The sequence below is a fragment of the Colobus angolensis genome, unplaced genomic scaffold (genome assembly GCF_000951035.1).
Source record: "Colobus angolensis palliatus isolate OR3802 unplaced genomic scaffold, Cang.pa_1.0 Scaffold155, whole genome shotgun sequence".
NCBI lineage: Eukaryota > Metazoa > Chordata > Mammalia > Primates > Cercopithecidae > Colobus > Colobus angolensis.
The window spans coordinates 3,749,724-3,770,922 of NW_012114655.1; the positions used below are offsets into that span (position 1 = coordinate 3,749,724).

The window sequence follows — 21,199 nt, forward strand, 5'->3', positions numbered from 1 at the left end:
CGGCGTCCGGGGCTCTGGGTGCTGAGCGTGTGTCCCCCTCGCCTGGCCCTGCCCAGTTCTGGGAAGTGATCAGCGATGAGCACGGCATCGACCCGGCCGGGGGCTACGTGGGAGACTCGGCGCTGCAGCTGGAGAGAATCAGCGTCTACTACAATGAGTCATCGTGTGAGTATCGCGGCCGCCGCGCCCTGCCCGGCCGGGACCCGCGTGGACGCTCGCGCGCCGCCTCCGCGCGGCGCGTGTGCTTCGGCAAAAGTTCTCCCGGGATGTAGCGGGAGGCCCGGCCACTCCCTTCGCTCCTCCGGGGCGGGAAATCCGCCGTCAGTTTTTTCAAGCAGCTGGATTCGGCCTATCCCGAGGGCCGGAGCGCTGGTTCGCGTCGTGAAATCGGCGCAGCGGTTCCTGTCCGGCCTGCTCCGTCCAGCCGGGCGCGGTGGCTCAAGCCCCTGATCCCAGCGCTCTGGGAAGCCGAAACCGGAGGGTCGTGTGGGCCCCGGAGTTCAGGACCAGCCTGGGCAGCACAGGAGTCCACAGTCCGGCCCCTCCAGCCCCGATCTCCAACAATTTTGAAATTAGCCGGGCGTGGTGCCCCCCGCACCCGTAGTACCAGTTAACTGAGGGCGTGAGCCGAGGAGGTCGAGGCTGCAGTGAGCTGTGACCGTGCCGCTGCACTCCAGCCTGGGTGACAGAGCGAGACCTGTTAGAGTAGATGAGAGCGTTTCTCAAGGATCCTTGGGAAAAACAAAGCTTTTTTTTTTTTTTTATCCTCAGTTTAAAATGTATCTCTTATTGGGGATCCTTGGCTAAAAATTTGAGAAACGCTCTCTTAAGTGACTTTTCGGGTCCCTTGCAGACCTCTAAAACCTCCCTGGAAGCTGAAAGTGCAGGCAGTTCTGAGCAACTAGTGGAGTTTTATTAATTTATGCAGCAATGACTGGCCGGGAACATCAGGGCATGGAAGATGAAATTTCTAGAGGACACTAAGGACAGTTCCAGTATACACTGCACTTCCTGTTAACCCCTCGCCCAGCTTGGGTACATCCATTTTCGATCTGGGGTGTGTGCACTGCAGGACAGGAGTTGAAGAACAGGTCCTATTTGGAATCATGTTAACCTTGTCCTCACTGGGAACAAGTTCTAGCCCAACTGGCATGAAAATTCCACACAAGAACACTCTGACTCAAAATGAGAGTGACTCTGGGGAAACAGAGCCAGTGGAGTGCTCCCGGTAACAAGGTGCTCAGACTGCACATGGGCACATGCATGTGTATGCATGGGGGAGGTGTCACAAAGCAGAGAATTTCCTCCAGACCGGGCAATTTTCTGTAATACATAGTTTATTTCCATGGAGCTAAAGTCGTAAAACTTCCTAACAGGAAAGAGGTGTCAGGGTGAGCTGGAAAATACAGTAGGCAGGAAGTCAGGGGACTTGATTTCTCATCCTGCCTCTTCCTGGAATCTCCTCTGCCAGGTCATGCCTGGGCTCGTTCCTCATTCCAATGTTAAGGTTCTGGGATTTTTTTTCTTTTTTTTTTTTTCAAGAGACAGGGTCTCGGCTGGGCGTGGTGGCTCACGCCTGTAATCCCAGCAGTTTGGGAGGACGAGGCGGGCAGATCACAAGGTCAGGAGATCTAGACCATCCTGGCTAACACGGTGAAACCCCATCTCTACTAAAAATACAAACAATTAGCCAGGCGTGGTGGTGGGCTCCTGTAGTCCCAGCTACTCAGGAGGCTGAGACAGGAGAATGGGAGGCGGAGCTTGCAATCGGGCCACTGCACTCCAGCCTGGGTGACAGAGAGAGACTCTGTCTCAAAAAAAAAAAAAAAAAAAAAAGACAGGGTCTCACTCTGTAGCGCCAGGCTAGGAGTACAGTGGCACAACTGGGTTTAGATGATCCTGCTACCTCAGCTTCCAGAGTAGCTAGGACGAGAGGTGCACACCACCAACCACACTTAGCTGATTTTTTTGTTTTTTCGTTTTGTTTGTGTTTAGAAACAGGGTTTTGCTCTGTTGCCCAGGCTGGTCTCGAACTCCTGGGTTCAAGCGATCTGCCCACCTTGGCTTCCCAATGTACTGAGATTACAGGGATAAGCCAGTGCACCCAGCTAATTCTGTGATTCTTAGAAAGTTCCTGTACCGTCTCCGAAAAGACTCCGGTTGATCCATTCCAGGCAGCTAGAACTGGTGGGACTTGAAAGGGGGGAGTCAATCACTTGAGAAAAACCTGAAAGTAACTCTTGTGGGTGGTTCTTTTCCCCTCCAGCTCAGAAATATGTGCCCAGGGCCGCCCTGGTGGACTTAGAGCCAGGGACCATGGACAGCGTGCGGTCCGGTCCTTTCGGACAGCTTTTCCGGCCTGACAACTTCATCTTTGGTAGGTTCCATCTTTCTTACTTTCTTCTTCTTTTTTTTTAAATCAAATTAGTTTATATGCCAGATTTAAAGCATCACGTGTCATAGAAAAAGTGTGAATGGAAATCAGTGGTTCCCAGCCCCACCCCTCCCATCCCTAGCTGGATTCATCACAAGGAAGTTTTTTTTTTTAATCTTGACTTTTTTGGGGGGAAGGAACCTCTATATCTCTAAATGAAATTATTCTACTGGTAGTTCTTGATTAAAAAACAAAAACCAGGCCAGGCATGGTGGCTCACGCCTGTAATCCCACCACTTTGGGAGGCCGAGACAGGTGGATCATGAGGTCAGGAGATCAGTACCATCCTGGCTGACACGGTGAAACCCCGTCTCTACTAAAAATACAAAAAATTAGCCAGGCATAGTGGCATGCGCCAGTCAGGAGGCTGAGGCAGGAGAATCGCTGGAACCCAGGAGGTAGAGGTTGCAGTGAGCCAAGATTGCACTACTGCACTCCAACCTGGGCGACAGAGTGAGACTTCGTCTCAATAATAGCAAAAAACAAAAACAAAAAAAACTAAGAAACAGCTTTAGACATTAGCTTATTTCTCCCCATCATTATAAAGTTATTTGCCATTTGTTTTCGGTTCCTATATTGGTTTTATCAGAATTAGGTAAATCCTTTTTTTCTCACTTCTTCCACCTAAAAAATGATGGTAAACCTGTCTTTCTGCAGACTTCTAAAGAAAATTATATAAAATTAAATGAAGTGGTACCATTAGTGTTATCAAGTAGAACCTACAGAATAGGTGGCAGATTTGGAAGTTTCCCACCTGACTATTTTAATGTTAGAGACCACATACCTATTTACATTATTGCTTTAAAAAAAAAAATGCCTCACTCAATCAAACATTTCCAATACCTGTGAAAGGCAGTGTCTTCCAAGAAAATGTGAAGAATTTCAAGACTGATTCTGGGTTAAAAGCACTATGGTGTAGGAATCAAATACATCATGAAAAATCTACATTCCAACCCCTTTCTCAAAAGGCACCAGGAAGAGATAGTTTAATTGAGGATAACAGACAATCCCCATTATCCAAACCATTCCAGAGAGAAAACGATGGAAAACTTCCCAACATTTCCTGTGAGGCTAGGTAGCTTCTACTAGAACATACAAGTGAAAGATGTATATCAAACTTACTGCAAAAATCCAAAATAAAATACTTAGAATATCAAATGCAGTTGCATTTTTTTTTTTTTTTTTTTGAGACGGAGTCTCGCTCTTTCACCCAGGCTGGAGTGCAGTGGCCGGATCTCAGCTCACGGCAAGCTCCGCCTCCCGGGTTTACGCCATTCTCCTGCCTCAGCCTCGCGAGTAGCTAGGACTACAGGCGCCGCCACCTCACCCGGCTAGTTTTTTGTATTTTTTAGTAGAGATGGGGTTTCATCGTGTTAGCCAAGATGGCCTCGATCTCCTGACCTTGTGATCCGCCCACCTCGGCCTCCCAAAGTGCTGGGATTACAGGCTTGAGCCACCGCGCCCGGCCTGCATTTTTAAAAAAATATATTAGTAGCACATTGTGACCAATGTGCTATTGGTCACAATGAGAGGCAGATAGTGTAATGGTTAGGAGTCTGGCTCTGCTGCCACACTTCCTGGGTTAAAATTTTGGCCCTTCCACTCACTCTGTGGCCTTAGACTTATTTAACTTACTTGTGACTTAATTTCCTCATCATAAGTGGGACTGTCTACCTCTTAGTAAGTGTAAGGATTAAATAAACACTTAGAATGTCTACTACAAAATAAGTGTTTGAGAAATACTAGCAACATCCCAGGAATGCAAGGATGGTTCAACATTAAGAAGTCTACTAATAGATTAAAGACAACATCTTAATAGATGCCCGAAAAAAGTGGGGTTTTCTTTGACTCCCAGCAGGAAACTATTTTTTAAAAGACATTAAAGTTTTGGAGGCCAGGAGCAGTGGTTAATGTCTGTAATCCCAGCACTTTGGGAGGCCAAAGCAGGTGGATCACCTGAGGTCGGGAGTTCGAGACCAGCCTGACCAACATGGAGAAACCCCATCTCTACTAGAAATACAAAATTAGCCCTGTGTGGTGGTGCGTGCCTGTAATCCCAGCTGCTCAGGAAGCTGAGGCAGGAGAATCACTTGAACCTTGGAGGCAGAGGTTGCGGTGAACAAAGATCACACCATTGCACTCCAGCCTGGGCAACAAGAGTGAAACTCTGTCTCAAAAAAAAAAAAAAGAAAGTTTTGGATGTGTTCCCGATTTGTAGAGGACAAAAAAACTTCTATGTAAGCTGGAAATAGAAAGAACCTTCCTTTATTTACAGACTATCTACCAGAAACCCATAGCAACATTATACTCCCTGGTGAAACATTAGAAGCATTCCCAGCAGAATTAGGTATAAGAAACAGATGTCCATTGTCTCTACAATTGTTCCATGTTCTGAAGGCTTTAGCCAGTGCACAAAAACCAGAGAAAGAAAATATGCAAATCATGTAAAGGAAAAGACAAAAGTGTTATTTATTGATGAAATGATTCTCTTGGAGTTTCTAGATACACTATCAGCTGAAAAATGACTAGCACTTACAAGACTTTAGTAAGGGAGCCAGACACAAGATAAAATATTCAGAAATTAATTGTTCTGCTATCAGGTTACCAATCTTTCTGATTTACCTGGAACTGGGAGGAGGTGTTCCCCAGGACACTAGACTTTGAGTGATAAAACTGTCAGGGTCCCAGCAAACTGGAACAGATGAATCACATTAAAAGCAATAATCACTGGTGAACACATCCTATTCACAATTGTAATAAAACTATAAATACCTGGAGACAAAATTTACCAGTAACTAGAGGTGAGGAGCAATTAAAACAAAATATTTTTCTCCCACCAGATTGGCCAGTATTTTAGAAGCTGCTAAGACCTAGTGTTGGTGAATGTGTTTGGGAAAATAACAGCTGTTCAGAGAACTACTTAGTAGATTGAGCAAATCAGTAATGTCCATCCAAGGGTTCCAGTTCACGGAATCTGTTCTGCAGAAATGCTCACACATAGAGATTGCAGATTGGCCTCCACAAGAGCTGAATCCATGTGCGCGCCCACGGCGGGTGTCTGAGAGCTCCTCTTGCCCAGTGTCATCCTTGTCAGTTTGGAGGGACTGCTCTCTGAGTACTGTAATAAAGACCTGACTTGGATAACATTAATATTCTGTATTGTGAGGAGGGAAAAAGGACGACCCTACTTTATACAGATCAGCATTGAATAACTCACTTACTAAGTAGGTATAGACTCAGCAGCCACAGCTTCTTTCTGGACCACATTCCCAAGTCACAGAGTTAACGTAGCCAGGAAGAAAGCACTGCACTGAGAGAGGGAAACTGAGCAGCTGACCCTACCTCTGTGCCCGTTGGCGGCATCAGTTCCCTTCTCTGAGTGTCTTCACTTTACTGTCTGAAAGGAAGGACCCCCAAGCATCTTGGGGTCACAGACCCTTGTAAGAATCTGCAAGAAGAAATGGCCCTGTCTCCCCACCTCCTTGTAGAATTCTGCCCAGTCTTGTGAGGTTCAGTGGATTTTTGGTGAGAATCTGAGCGGACGGCTAAGATTTCCTGAGTCTGAATTACAGTTGGCTGAGTCTACCGTAGTCTCAGTAAGCTTTACGAGACACAATTCATGTATTTCCAACTAATACACCTTTTAGAAATCACACTTCTTCTTTGATAGGCAGTGTGTGCACGTGGTGCGCAGCTGGAAAGGCCATGCAGTGAAAACCGCCTCCCCCGCGGCCTGCCTTCCCCCCCCCCCGTGGCCCGCCTCCCCCGCGGGAGTCCTTCCTGAGACAGGGAAACAGCTACAAGCACATCTGTGAATTTATATAGATAAAGAAGATCTTAAAGTTTCAGTTATGTCAAGTATATACCTTCTTCAAAGAAGGATATGAAACAACAGTAAAAGACAGGCATAAATGTAGCAGTTTACAACACAGAGTCAACTGTGCGCTCAGCTGTGGCTGAGAATTAATTTTAGCTCTGGGTTTCTGGCAACTAAATCCAAAAAAGGAAGCACAGCAGGTGACACAGCTGACATTGTCTCATAAAGGGGAATATATTTAAAAGGGAGATCTCCCCACCATCCTGAGTGATTTGTATTTATTTTTAATTTTTACTTTGCTTTCTAAACTTTGCTTTTTTTCAGCAAAAACTAATATAACCACAGTCTTAAAAAGTTTAAAACTAGAGTTAAAAAAAAATTCCGTATGCCCATCATTTTAGTTTAATCATTGTCAGCACTGAGGTATATTTTTCATCTTTGTTTCTTTCTTTTTGCTGATTTTCATTAGTTGTAATCACAGTATCATTTATATCTTTTTCCATTGGACATTATATTATAAACCATATTTAGTTTCTAAAATCCATAATGTTTAATAGCTCCATAATACGTAATTAATTCTTTATGCAACTATATAATGGCCAATAATCAGGAAGCTGTTTCTTTCCAACCTTTTGTTCTTAAAATGAATATTGAACATCTTGATTCACTTTAATTTGTCTGTTTCTGACTTTGATTTCAGAATAGATTCTCAAAAAGCAAAATTACTGGGTCAAAGAGTGAAGAGATTTAAGCCCTTTTTACACACTTCCAATTGGATTAATGCCACCAGCAGTGTCGGAGAGCATGGTTTTTGCTGCACTTTTGCCTGAAATTAAACTTTTCAAAGAAACGTAGCAACTGAATGCTTATTTTATGAGAGACTCAGAGCTTTACAAACTACTTTATAGGAAATGTAAGAACAGCTCTGAATTTGGCCCTTCTATTCTATGCTGACATAAATTGTCAGTGTAAAACAGAGAAACCTGCACACATATCACGCCAGGACTCACACACAGGAGCCGGAAGACAGGATATTAAAATGCAACTCAGCGCACACTGCGCTTTTCCCCAGGGGAAGGATGGTTAACCGAAACTCATGCCACACCCATTACTGCTTTTTGAGATAAAATAGGAAAAAAGTATCCAATTCTACATAGTTTAGTATGTTCACACTCAGACTTGTTACACAGGGCTTCATGTACTAGTGGCTGGTTTTATTTCTTAAATGGGTAGTAGGTGTGTAGAGATTCACAGTATTATTTTTCGTATGCTTTTGCATGCCTTAACTCTGTCAAAAGAAAGATGTCAGTTGTCTAAAAGGTGTGGTCACGGAAAAGGCAGCTTTCATGGAGAAGGTTTTCAGCAGGTCATGGCTGTCTGGCTCCGGCCCAGTCTGCCCCAGGCCTGGCAGCAACTGAGGGACCCAACCCAGTCTGGATGGGTGCCCCGAGGACGCCTCACCCACCAGCTGTCAGCGCATGCAGCCTGGGCCCGGCTAGGCCTCAAGAGAGTCAAAGCCATGAACTGATCTTTATGAAATGAGTGCATCACAAACTATTGAAGTGGTGAGAAGCTAGTTTCTCATAGCTGCCACTTTAGCAATTGTGAAGTTTTCTTTGGTTTATTTGAATTGAACATTGGGAGAGTGTAAGGTCTTTCTAGCTGTTGACAAATGGGATCGCGAAGATTAAGACAAATTAAGACAGACCTACGGTGCCCATTTAGTTGTCTAACTGTCCCTGTAAGCCTTCAAAAACATTAGAAATGACCTTTGGCACATAAAAACTTCCCCGAAATTGCTTCTTGCATCTTTGCTTCGTCTGACATGCAACCCTATTTTTGATTGAGACTGTTTTAAGTTTTCAACAGGTTGTACTGACATGATACATCTTTAATAGGAATTTTAGCAAGTTGACACCATTTTAAGAATTGTGAGTTGTTTAAATGAATATGCTTATTTGTTAAAATAACATATTATGGAGAATGGAGAAGTATTCAGAATGTATAAACATTCTATATTGTTTAGCTAAATAGTTTTTAAGTCGTTCTCCAGTAAAAGAGGCAGAATTGTCTGTGAACTGGAGATGATCTATTCTCACTGGCTTTATACCATATTGTTTCAGTTAGAGTTGGTAAATTACAATAAACCAGTGTCATTCCATTTCCAAATAGAGTTTGAAATTATTTAGGAACACTCACTCACTCACATTAGTAGTGTACACTTTTAAGAGTGAAAGTTGGCCGGGCACGGTGGCTCACGCCTGTAATCCCAGCACTTTGGGAGGCCAAGGCGGGCGGATCACGAGGTCAGGAGATCGAGACCATCCTGGCTAACACGGTGAAACCCCATCTCTACTAAAAATACAAAAAACTAGCCGGGCGAGGTGGTGGCGCCTGTAGTCCCAGCTACTCGGGAGGCTGAGGCAGGAGAATCACTGGAACCTGAGAGGCGGAGCTTGCCGTGAGTTGAGATCAAGCCACTGCACTGCCCCTTGGGTGGTGGAGCGAGACCCTGTCAAAAAAAAAAAAAAGAAAGAAAGAAAAAACTTACCGGTTGGGCAGTGGCTCATGCCTATAATCCCAACACTTTGGGAGGCTGAGGCAAGTAGATCACTTGAGCCCAGGAGTTGAAGATCAGCCTGGGCAACATAGTGAGATCCTCTCTGTACAAAAAAAAATTTTTAATTAGCTAGGCATGGTGGTGTGCACCTGGGGTCCCAGCTATTCAGGAGGCTGAGGTGGTAGGATCACTTGAGCTAGGGAGGCTGAGGCTGCAGTGAGCAGTGTTTGCGCCACTGCACTCCAGCCTGGGCGACAGAGCAAGAGCCTGTCTCAAAAAAAAAGAAAGAAAAACTTGTCTGTAATGAATTGCTGGTTGCATAGCAGTCATGCCTATTTGATTGTTGGAAAGTTTTATGGGAAAAGAATGAAGCACCAGAAAGGTAAACATTCTTCCAGCTTCTTTCTGTATTTCTAACTTTTTCTTCCAGATTCAGGGCTAGAAGAGGGGGCAGGAGTGCACAGACCCTTGACACTTACTCCATCACCCAGTGTGAGCTCGAAACCAGAGGGGGGACTCGGAAAGCCCTGGGTACCTATTGCAGCCCCACTGCCAAAGCTTAGAGTTGGCAGCCTCCTGTTAACTGTCTGAAGTCACTAACATCACACCGTATCAGTACAGAAGATGTTCAGTTCACAACTCCCAAATATTTAACTGGAACATCTGTTGCTAGGAGACAGTGGCAAAATATTTTTCAGAAGTCACCAGCTTCCTACTTTCATCAAGAGCACAGAAAATTTCATGGCTAATCATGCTGTAAGTATTGAGGAAGCTGGGTAAATGGTGTGAGCTGCAGAGGGAGTCGAGTTCAGCATCTCCGTCCACTTACAGCTAGCTCAAGGTCTGATTGATTGGGGTGCTATGTTTGCCAAAAGCCACCTACTATTTTCAGTTGTTGGTTTCTGCTATTTTAATGAAATAGGTCCTAGATACTTTGACAGCTGCCCTGGGTCTTTCCTTTGTAAAATGTGACAGTTCTAGCACGGAATGGACCAGCCCCGGGCTTGTTCCTCCCAATGCGTATGTTGTTGTCTTGCCAGGTGCTGCCTGTGAGGTTGGGTGGGGAAGGGGTGGAGAAAAGTTGGTGGGGGCTTAGGAAGGATAGTGACTGTTTTCTTGTCTACTAAGAGAAGGCAGTCAGCCAGGTTTCACTGTGCAACACAGCTGGGCAGGAAGAAAGAGAATCCCTTGTTTGTAAGAGAACAGTCACATTCTAGACGCTGTCTACGGCTTGTGAAAAACACGAGGAAACGGCCACCTGAGAGTACTAAAATGGCCAGGCCCACAGGGTGTGCCACAAGCACACAGCAGGCATCTGCCTGGCCCAGCCCCTCTGCAGAGCCACAGAGTCGTGCCGTGCCAGTGGCACTGGGCTTTGGACTGCCAAATGGGGCAAAGGCAATAGGAGAGAAAGGCTGAGCTGACTTCTCAGTGGGACTGAGACGGAGATCTAAGGAGGCTGACGCTGCAGACAAGTGCAAGGGCCCACTGTGGTCAGTTTCGGCTGGCCGGTTCTGCTCTCTGGGAACTTCAGTGTTTAATATTTAAATGTGTGGTTTTGTTTGTTTGAGATGGGGTCTGGCCCTGTCACCCAGGCTGGAGTGCAGTGGTGTGATCACAGCTCACTGCAGCCTCAAACTCCTGGGCTCAGGCAATCCTCACACTTCACCTTCCTGTGCTAGGATTATCATAGCTGGCCTTAAAAAAAAAAAAAGGGGGGGTTAATGTTTCCATGTCAAAGTTAAAACAAACTGCTTGTACATGTTTTTTTTCAAACGCTCTAATCCAGTGGCCCTGAGGTTTTATTCCCTAGGGGGATAACAGTGTGTAAACAGTTGGGCTGTGTCCCGTTGGCATTTTTCCTTTTTTTGAGACAGAGTTTCGCTCTTGTTACCCAGGCTGGAGTGCAATGGCACCATCTCGGCTCACTGCAACCTCTGCCTCCTGGGTTCAAGCGATTCTCCCGCCTCAGCCTCTGGAGTAGCTGTGATTACAGGCGCCCGCCACCACGCCCAGCTAATTTTTGGTATTTTTAGTAGAGATAGGGTTTCCCCATGTTGGCCAGGCTGGTCTCGAACTCCTGACCTCAGGTGATCCACCTGTCTCCCAAAAGTGCTGGGAGTAAGGCGTGGGCCGCCGCACCCAGCCCTGCTGACTTTTTTCTGTGTCCACGTGCACTTGGGCGAGCATACACAAAGCTGATTTTGTTTGGGGAAAATGGGATACTGCTACACACACCATTTTGCAGCCTTTGAAAAGTTCACTAATGTATCTCAGACATCCTCCATGACAGTCACAGGGCCTACCATTGTGTGTGTCATCATTTAGTAATTTCCCACTTCCTGATGACATTTTTAAATTTTTCATTAAAGAAGAGCTGGGCTCAGGGGTTCACACCTGCAATCCCAGCACTTTGGGAGACCAAGACAGGCTGATCACTTGAGTTTAAAAGTTTAAGACCAACATGGGCAACATAGGGAGACCCTCTCTACAAATTATTTTTGTTGTTGTTAGACGGAGTCTCGCTCTGTCACCCACGCTAGAGTGCGGTGATGCAATCTCAGTTCACTGCAAGCTCTGCCTCCCGGGTTCACGCCATTCTCCTGCCTCAGCCTCCCGAGTAGCTGGGACTACAGGCGCCCGCTGCCACGCCCGGCTAATTGTTTTTGTATTTTTAGTAGAGACGGGGTTTCACCGTGTTAGCCAGGATGGTCTCCATCTCCTGACCTTGTGATCCGCCTGCCTTGGACCCCCAAAGTGCTGGGATTACAAGTGTGAGCCACCACGCCCAGCCAAAAAAAATGTTTCATTGTCCCAGCTACTCAGGAGGCTGAGGCAGGAGGATCCCTTGAGCCCAGGAGGTAGAGACCGCAGTAGCTCTGATCGCACCAGTGCACTCCAGCCTGGGTGACAGTGGAAGACCTCATTTCTAAAATAATAATAATAATAAATTCCTTTATACTTTAATCTTCTCTTATCATAAAATACATGTTTTAGTTGAAATGTCACAAGCAATATATAAAGCTAGAACTCTCTTAGGACCCCATCCTCCAAAGACAACTGCTTTCTTAATTGTACATGTTTTAATAAAGTAATGTTTTTTTTTTCACTTTGCTAGCTAGCTAGGTAAAACATTTCCATGGCATAGGACTTAAAAGGAACAAAAGGGTATACAGTGAAAAGTTGATCTCCTTCCTATCCAAACTAGTGTTAAGATTCTTGAATGTCCTTTCAGATATGTTCAGGCAGACACATATATTCACATACATACAGTGGAGCCAACTGTATACACCGTTCAGTACCTTAGGGTCCCTCCCTGGCTCCCCAGCAACATATTTTGAAAATCTTTCCATTTCACAACTATGGCTGCCTCATTCTTGTTGATGGCTGATAGTACCCTCTGCAGAGATATCGCCATGGATTTAACCAGTCTTCAGTTAATATTTAGGTTCCCCTTTTTATTATTATAAACTGTTCCTCAGTAAACATTTGTATAGATGTCATTTTGCACATGTATGGGTCTATCTAGAAAAATTTACAGAAGTGTAATTGCTGTGTCTAGGGGGATAATTTTGATAGCTGTTCCAGAGGCCACTGCCCTTGCTATCTCCAGCAGCTGCTGTGGGAAGTGGCCTTCCCCAAACCCTCACCAGTGCAACTCAGGTGTTTTGATCTCTGTCAGTTTCATAGCAGAAAAACAGAATCTCCTTGTTTTAATTTGCCTTTCCCTTATGAGAAGGGTTTAGCATTATTTCCAGTACGTAAGCTATTGGAATTTCCTTTCCTATGAGCTGTATGTTTAGAGCCTTTGCCTGTTTTCCTAATGGCTGTTGTTTTCTTACTGATTTGTAGGACTTCTTTAGATATTTAAGGAGGGTATCCTTTGTATGGGATAGGAGTTATTAACAGTCCAGTACATTGTAACATTAAGTTCAATACACTGAATGAAGAATTACAGAATTTTTCTTGCACTGAACACCTACAGTGCTTAGCACTGATAAAACGCTTCGTTCTCCCTCCGAGAGTAGGACCACTGTGTAAGGCTGCACTTGCTATGCACTGCAGAACCCAGGGGTGTCATCAGTAGACCTCACTTTGAGCAGGCCGGTGTCCCCAATTGCATGGGAGCCCCTTGTCCACTAATTAAAGATCGACAAGTGGAAGGCAGCTTGCTTACCTGACGTAGCACTTGGCAGCTCTCAGCGGCAGCCTTGGTGGTTTCACTGCTTCATAGCTCAGTGCCCCCAGGCTGTGTGCAGCATCAGGGATGGATCTGCCCACGAGAGAGCAGAGAAGCTGGTCTTTGGGCAGTGGTTGTGAATTGTTGCCACCAGCCGTGTGTAGACAAAAGTCAAGTTGGAGTAAGTGGGGAGAGGTCTGTATAATGCAATGCAAGTTTTTATGACTTGAGTTAGTTAAATCTGCAGCCCAAAATTTCATGAAAATAAATATTTAAAACATTTTATTAAAAATTAAATTGACAAAGTCATATTAGAAATTAGTATTTCAATTTTCCCAGCTCTAAGTAAACTGAAGTAAATTGCCTTAAAGTGAAAGAATGAGAGTGTATTTAGTAAGTCTTGGTTAAGCCTTTTTGGTTTACATTCAGAAACAAGAAAAGATGACTGATGTAAAATGGCATGACCTGCAAGTCAGGTTGTTTCCAATTCTGCTTTCTTCAAAATTGAGTTGTTGGCCAGGTGCGGTGGCTCACGCCTGTAATCCCAGCACTTTGGGAGGCCGAGGTGGGTGGATCACTTGAGGTCAAGGGTTTGAGACCAGCCTGGCCAACATAGTGAAACCCTCTCTCTACTAAAAAATACAAAAATTAGCCAGGTGTGGTGCCAGCACCTGTAAGCCTAGCTGCTCGGGAGGCTGAAGCAGGAGAATTGCTTGAATCTGGAAGGCGGAGGTTGCAGTGAGACAATACTGTACCACTGCACTTTAGCCTGGGTGACAGAGTGAGACTCCATCTCAAAATAAACAAATCAATAAACAAACAAAATTTAGTTATTACGGGACAGATGATTGAAAATACTTTTTTTTGAGACAGGGTCTTGCCCTGTCACCCAGGCTGGAGTGCTGTAGCACAGTCTTGGCTCACTACAACCTCCGTCTTCTGTGCTTAAGTGATTCCTCCCACCTCAGCCTTCCGAGTAGCTGGGACTACAGGCATGCACCACCAAACCCAGCTAATTTTTGTATTTTTAGTAGAGACAGGGTTTTGCCATGTTGCCCAGGCTTGAAAATACTTTTTGATAATAGCTCACTATTTGAATTTTGGGATGTAACTCTGAAGACAAAGAACTGAATGACATTGTAGAACATAATTCATTCCCATTTACATGTGTCTGGACAAGATTTCTCATATATGTAAAAATTAAGAGGAATAGAGTTGATCCCAAGCCTTGGCCCATTCTGGCAGTATTTAATATTCACCCTTGGATAAATGAACTAATAGGAAAAAAATATATATATATATGTATATATATATATATATGTATGTATGTAGATAACATTATTTAACACTTTGTAATCACAGGAAATTAAAAAGAATCAACTTCAACTGATTGGAATCATTTCTGATTTTTAAATATATTCTATCGATATATTTAACAGAATAAGTGTTTTTTAAAGTGGTATTATTTCCAGAAAATAAAATTATATGCAACTATTTGATTTATGAAAAATAATAATGTTAACTTTAAAATGAATGAGAAGTATCTAGTATCTAGTTTTTTCAGATGTTCATTAACCAAGCGTAGTGGCATGCGCCTGTAGTCGCTGCTACTCAAGAGGCTGAAGTGGGAGAATCACTTAAGCCCAGAAGTTCAAGGCTGCAGTCAGCTAGGGTGGGGCCAGCGTTCACCACCCCGGGTGACAGCGCGAGACCTTGTCTGTAAATAATAAATACAAATGTTGACAGCAGTGTATGAAAGCCATTGCATTCTGTGAAACTTGTAGTGCCAGAAAAGCAAAAGCAAAAATTAGTTGCTCCCACTCCTCTTTAAGTGCATCTGTTCATATGGACATACAAACCTGTGTAATTTTTACAGCTGGGAAAAAATGCTTCCGCTAGTGAAATACTCCATTTTAAAATGAGATAAAATGAAAAATAGGATTTTAACTTTAAGAGCCAATCTTTCAGATTCAAATATTTTTTAGGTAAAGGTATACATAAGCCTGTCTGGCAAAAATGCACCATTATGCAGAAAACAGACTAGGTCTCTTTCTTGTTACTTGAACTCTGCATAAAATACAGACGTCTTTCAGGCATATTAAGCTCCTTTTCTCAACTGGCCTGAAAGGAATTTGAGGGCAGGAATTACTTCCTGTGCTTAGTATTTAATTATAGGGGCAGAGTAAATAATTGATTCTGCAAACATTTTGCAACAGTGATTCTGGTTGAGGATGAGGCGCTCCATTAACATGAAAAAGTGTCAGTTTTGAAAATAAAATACTTGATACATAGTACAAAATTCAGAGAGCCCAAAGGAGAGAACTTTATTTTGTTGTTTTTTTGAGATGGAGTCCCACTCTTTTGACACCCAGGCTGGAGTGCAGTGGCACCATCTCGGCTCACTGGAACCTCCACCTCCCAGGTCCCAGGTCCAAGCAATTCTCCCGCCTCAGCCTCCCAAGTAGCTGGGACTACAGGCTCCCCACCACCACACCCGGCTAATTTTTGTATTTTCAGTAGAGATGGGGTTTCCCCATGTTGCCCAGGCTGGTCTCTAAGTCCTGACTTCAAGTGATCCACCGGCCTGGGCCTCCCAAAGTGCTGGGATTACAGGCGTGAGCCACGGCGCCCGGCAGGTCACTTATTTTTTTAACGTATACCTTTTGTTCCCTTTGAATTCTGCCATGTGCACGAAGTAACCTATTTAACATGGAACAACCAGTCCAAATGTATATACGTCTTTAAAACCGATCGGTAGCTACTCTGACTGGCCTAAAAACGTACCAGTGCACCTGCCCAGCTGCCCCGTTGGTGGGTGCCTGTTTCCCCGGCCCCTCCCTCTGGCTAACGGCGCACCACGGAATCACCTCTCGCCCTCCTTGTCGGTGCCCGAGCACCGGGGCGGCGCAGTCCCTCCCTGTGTAAACGGCGCGGGCCTCTCTCTGTTGCAGGCCAGACGGGCGCAGGGAACAACTGGGCCAAGGGGCACTACACGGAGGGCGCGGAGCTGGTGGACGCGGTGCTGGACGTGGTGCGGAAGGAGTGCGAGCACTGCGACTGCCTGCAGGGCTTCCAGCTCACCCACTCGCTGGGCGGCGGCACGGGCTCGGGCATGGGCACGCTGCTCATCAGCAAGATCCGCGAGGAGTTCCCGGACCGCATCATGAACACCTTCAGCGTCATGCCCTCGCCCAAGGTGTCGGACACGGTGGTGGAGCCCTACAACGCCACGCTGTCGGTGCACCAGCTGGTGGAGAACACGGACGAGACCTACTGCATCGACAACGAGGCGCTCTACGACATCTGCTTCCGCACCCTGAAGCTGAGCACGCCCACCTACGGCGACCTCAACCACCTGGTGTCGGCCACCATGAGCGGCGTCACCACCTCGCTGCGCTTCCCGGGCCAGCTCAACGCCGACCTGCGCAAGCTGGCGGTGAACATGGTGCCCTTCCCGCGCCTGCACTTCTTCATGCCCGGCTTCGCGCCGCTCACCAGCCGCGGCAGCCAGCAGTACCGCGCCCTGACCGTGCCCGAGCTCACGCAGCAGATGTTCGATGCCAGGAACATGATGGCCGCCTGCGACCCGCGCCGCGGCCGCTACCTGACCGTGGCCACCGTGTTCCGGGGCCGCATGTCCATGAAGGAGGTGGACGAGCAGATGCTGGCCATCCAGAGCAAGAACAGCAGCTGCTTCGTGGAGTGGATCCCCAACAACGTGAAGGTGGCCGTGTGCGACATCCCGCCCCGCGGCCTGAAGATGGCCTCCACCTTCATCGGCAACAGCACGGCCATCCAGGAGCTGTTCAGGCGCATCTCCGAGCAGTTCTCGGCCATGTTCCGGCGCAAGGCCTTCCTGCACTGGTTCACGGGCGAGGGCATGGACGAGATGGAGTTCACCGAGGCCGAGAGCAACATGAACGACCTGGTGTCCGAGTACCAGCAGTACCAGGACGCCACCGCCAATGACGGGGAGGAAGCCTTTGAGGACGAAGAGGAGGAGATAGATGGATAGCCGGCCTCGAGCAGCCGCCCCAGCTCGGATCCTGCAACACGCAAGTTCCTGCTTGAACCCTGGCGCCTCCTACCCCATGGCCCTGCATGGTGCGCTGGTCCGTTGTGTTGGTGTCGGCCCCTCACGCATGCAGCCAGGTCCTGTAACTGGTCATCTGGAACAAAGACAATACTTTAAAACAGCAGAGAATTACTTGCGGGTTCTACCCAGTCAGATCACACCATGGAGACTTTCTGCTAGAGGACTTGAAAGAGAACTGAGGGGCCACGAAATAAACGTCACCTTCCATTAAGTGTTCAAGCATGTCTGAGAATCAGCAGGGGAGGAGTCAGAAACAGTCTTTTTTTATCCTTTGTGATGAAGCCTGAAGTTGTGCCGTGTTGCCTTATACGAATATGCAGTATGGGACTTTGAGATAATTGATTCATAATAAATTACTAAACGTGTGTCTTCATGTCTCTAGCCATGTGCATAAATGACGTAAGTTACTTTGTATGGTTACAATGGCTACTCGGGTCACTGGTCTCTCCCTGGGGTGAACTCCTCCCCGCTTCACGAAAACAACAGAGGAAAGGGCTTTTCTTTCGATGGAGGCTTTAAGCGGGGCAGCCAAAACTGTTGACAGCTGGAAGGCAATGTAGCACAAACAAAAGCCCCTCTTCCCATGGCAGCCACCTCTCAGACTCCCACAGAATCCCAAGTCAGGTCCTGGGCTAGGGTTCCCCAACCTTCTAGCCAGAGGAGCCACAGGAAAGGCCTTTTGGCCTCTAGACAAAGCCAGGGGTGCTGGGTGGGAGGTGGGGTACCAACAGCCAGCCCTGCGTGGAAGGGATGGGCCCTTTTCTGCTGTGGCCCATCACACTTGATGGCTTCTACCACCGGCCACGCCTTTGGAGTTTCCACAGACAGACTCCACGGGGCACGCATGGTAGCCCTGCTAGTGCCTGGTACAGACCTCACTGTTGACAGTATTTCTGCTTTACTTCTTCCTGCCCTCTTGAAGCTGTGGACATGGGACTTGCTCTGAGTATAGCATGTCACCCCCGGGTGGAAGCGTTATGTGCCAGTGCCAGCCCTCCTGCTTTGCCTCCCATGTGGGCAGCCCCCCCAATCCCTCCTGTCCACCCGTCTGGCTTCCTGAGTGACCATCCTGGGCAGAGCCCACTCTGAGCTGTGTCGGACAGGGAATGAGAGACAGACAAAGCTTTGTCATTCAGGGCCACTGAGGGTTAGGGTGCCCCACAGTACAACCACAACACCCTTGGTCTGTGATCCCAGGCCTTACATTCACTAGCTATTTTGTTAAGCCCCAGCCTTGGGAAGATGGAAACTTCATCACTGAACACAGCAGCATGACTTGAGGTGATTACAGATCATTTTGCAGAAATCTGAACTATTCTGAGACCACAGTAAAAATAAATCTTACCAGCTCACCACCTACATCTGTCCTGAAAACATGTTCCGTGTGACCGTGGAGAGGAAAGATCCATGGGTGAGCAGGCCCCACATGGTGGTGGCACAGGTAGCCACGGCTCCTCCTAGCACAGAGGGCCACTTGCACAGGCTGAGCAGCGGCTCTAGGCCACGCTGGCAGCCGTCCAGGGCCCAGAGCTTAAGGTGCCTCACCTCACCCAAAAACACGGGTGACACGGTGCTGTCTGGCTTTGTCACTCTTACTGTATCAAGCCTGACACACAGTGGGCCCCACTGTCATCCCCTGGGAGACCTCACAGCCAAGGCCTGTGAGAGGGGCAGCCCACGCTGGCTCCACGTCTTGCAGTGGTTGGGTAAGGAGTAGAGAGTGACTCCTACCTAACTGTCTACTGCCTGTGTGGTGACAAGCACGCCCGCCACCCTCACAACTGTATGAGCCTCAGCCTGGAAACTGTGCTTCACTGGGCACCTCCCAGAAACACCCCAGGAGGAAAGGAAGTGGCCAGTGTGGCCTGCCTGCAGGTGCAGAGGTCAAGCAGGGGACGCCTGTTCTCCTGGCATGCTGAGCTATGGAGTCCAAACAGCTGCTTCCATGGCCTGCCAGGGGACAGGTGGGCATTTCAGGATGGCTGGAAAGTAGCCATGGATGGAGCATGCATGGCCTGGGACCACGGCAGGGATGCCACTGGATTGTGTTAATTCTAAAGCCACTGTTCTGACATCAACACCACACAAGGCAAGCTGGAGTGCTGTTAAAACAGACTGCTAAAAATGTAAATAGTTAAAAATGCCAGTCTCCTCCATGTCCAAATAGCAGCAATTGATAGAAGACTTAGCAAATCTTTCTCATGCCCTCTTTTTTTAGGAATTATGGTAATAGGTTTGCAACACTACAGACTCACTTTTCTGGAAGCACATAACCAATCCCTTCTAATAGACAATAGGAGCAGGTTACTATTCAGTCCACTCCTGAGATGTCCCCAGAGAGCCAGGGCCCAGGGGACTCCAGCTTAGTTCCACTTTTCCTTCTCTGAAATCCAGGTGACAGCTCAGGTCAGCCTGCCAGGCCCGCTACAGTTATGCGTTAACTTCTAGACCCAGGAGGTGTGGTCAACATCTGGCCATGGCTGGCCTCTTGAGGACCTGCACTGGATGGTTATTCAGGTAATTCAGGCCATGACCAACCCCTCAGGACCCATGTACTTTATATCCAGAGCTCAGTGCATCTTTGCAGGACATATAGCTCTGGAAGGTTCCAACCTCCTGTGGGAGCCGATGAGAACCAGCGAGGCTGAGATTTTGAAGGACTCTCCTCTAAAAAGCAAGAGAATTTAATTTCTTGCCATTATGTTTTCTAAAAATATTCAGAGCATAAACAGGGACCCTTTATGTGTTCTGAAACAAAGTACAGTGTGGACATTTTATTATGTAAAGAAGCCATATTTACATAATACATTCATAGTTTTAAGTATGTTACAGCTCCTGTAGAAAACCATTCCATTAAGACAGCAACAGGTGATCTGGATTGAATCTTTAAAATATTAAGTCAAATTAAAATGTTCTTATCAGGACTCCAATTTAATTTCACAGCCCATCTGCACAGGGGAACTGAGGAGAAACAGGAATGAAGAGTGGGCGACAAAGAGAAAGCATCTTCCCACACGCTAAGAGTCCAGTGCAACGATCCCTGCCGCATGGTCAGCGACCCCACTTGGTGTCACAGGGTCCAGCCTCGGCCACTCTGGGCTCAACCTTTCAGCCCATCTGGGAGCCCAGTGAGGCTGTGGGACAGTGTGCATTTCCCTCAAGGCCTCCGGAAAGTCACCTGCCACCCACTGTGACCTCCGAGGCTGAAAGGACTAAGGACTCCTCTCCCCATCATTTCAGCTGGGCCAGCGGCTGGCTCCAATCAGCGCAGCCTTTCCATTCTTCTGAAGGCCACAGCCGAAATAATGCACCCGCTGAAACCACAGCGGACAGACTGAGATGGCCTCCCTCTGGGTGTCTAGTTGGCAACTTTCTCACCCGGGGGCTCCTCTTTCTCCTTTTCCCGCTCCTTGTTCCAGTCCTTAAGGCCTTCTGGAAGCGAGGTGTCCTCGTCCAAGCTGCCAGTGCCTTCCACAAATTCTTCATAGGTAGATTTTTCCGCAAATGGTCTGGGGCCCAAAAGTTCAACCATATCATTCTTATCTAATACTTCTTTTTCTAACAACAGAAGAGCAACCTGAAATATGAACAATTTCCATTAAATAGTTACTCAGCAAAGTCTATTCAGAAATATTAATTTATTAAAATGAGTGACCCCATTCCACAAAAGGATTTAAGACCAAAAAAGGATTTAAGATATACATAAGGTTGCATAGTTTTAGAGTAAGATGTGCAAAATATCAAAGCAACCAATGTCCATCTGTAAGGGACACATTTCCATACTAGACACATTTCCATACATCTGCACAATAGACACTGACTATCTATAACAAAGGAGGAAGCTGGCCGGGCGCAGTGGCTCCTGCCTGTAATCCCAGCACTTTGGGAGGCCGAGGCGGGCAGATCACAAGATCAAGACTATCCTGCAGAACATGGTGAAACCCTGTCTCTACTAAAAATACAAAAAAATAGCTGGACATGGTGGCGCACACCTGTAGTCCCAGCTACTTGGGAGGCTGAGGCAGGAGGATCACTTGAACCCGGGAGGCGGAGGTTGTAGTGAGCCAAGATTGCACCACTGCACTCCAGCCTAGCGACAGAGCAAGACTCCT

The 21,199-nt window shown here is 46.8% G+C and overlaps 2 protein-coding genes across 6 annotated transcripts in view; one reads left to right on the forward strand and one right to left on the reverse strand.

The window, feature by feature from the left end:
• Window positions 1–6: 6 nt before the first annotated feature.
• On the forward strand, window positions 7–17,468 carry TUBB6 (tubulin, beta 6 class V). Of its 5 annotated transcripts, XM_011936626.1 has the most exons (5): window positions 52–165; window positions 2,267–2,377; window positions 12,047–12,253; window positions 12,351–12,354; window positions 15,688–17,468. In XM_011936626.1, the coding sequence occupies exon 5, from the start codon at window positions 16,104–16,106 to the stop codon at window positions 17,004–17,006; it is 903 nt and encodes a 300-aa protein (XP_011792016.1). In that variant the 5' UTR covers window positions 52–165; window positions 2,267–2,377; window positions 12,047–12,253; window positions 12,351–12,354; window positions 15,688–16,103; the 3' UTR covers window positions 17,007–17,468. The 5 variants fall into 5 exon arrangements, with proteins under 5 accessions (XP_011792013.1, XP_011792016.1, XP_011792014.1 ...); XM_011936624.1 differs by lacking the exons at window positions 12,047–12,253; window positions 12,351–12,354 and adding an exon at window positions 4,218–4,219; XM_011936627.1 differs by lacking the exons at window positions 12,047–12,253; window positions 12,351–12,354 and having other exon boundaries at window positions 55–165; window positions 15,943–16,078; window positions 16,319–17,468.
• Window positions 17,469–19,829: 2,361 nt separating this feature from the next.
• The window catches only part of AFG3L2 (AFG3-like AAA ATPase 2), a 43,797-nt gene continuing 42,427 nt past the window's right edge, over window positions 19,830–21,199 (reverse strand). The window contains exon 16 of the mRNA XM_011936661.1: window positions 19,830–20,664. Within this exon, the coding sequence (XP_011792051.1) occupies window positions 20,446–20,664 (219 nt within the window). The 3' untranslated portion in view covers window positions 19,830–20,445. The remainder of the gene's footprint in view (window positions 20,665–21,199) is intronic.

Excerpts from the sequence above, each read along its gene's own strand:
- TUBB6 (XM_011936623.1), top strand. The coding sequence starts at position 2,317 with ATGGACAGCGTGCGGTCCGGTCCTTTCGGACAGCTTTTCCGGCCTGAC. Across the intron at positions 2,378-15,942 it reads GCCTGACAACTTCATCTTTG|GCCAGACGGGCGCAGGGAAC; the intron begins GTAGGTTCCATC and ends TCTCTGTTGCAG.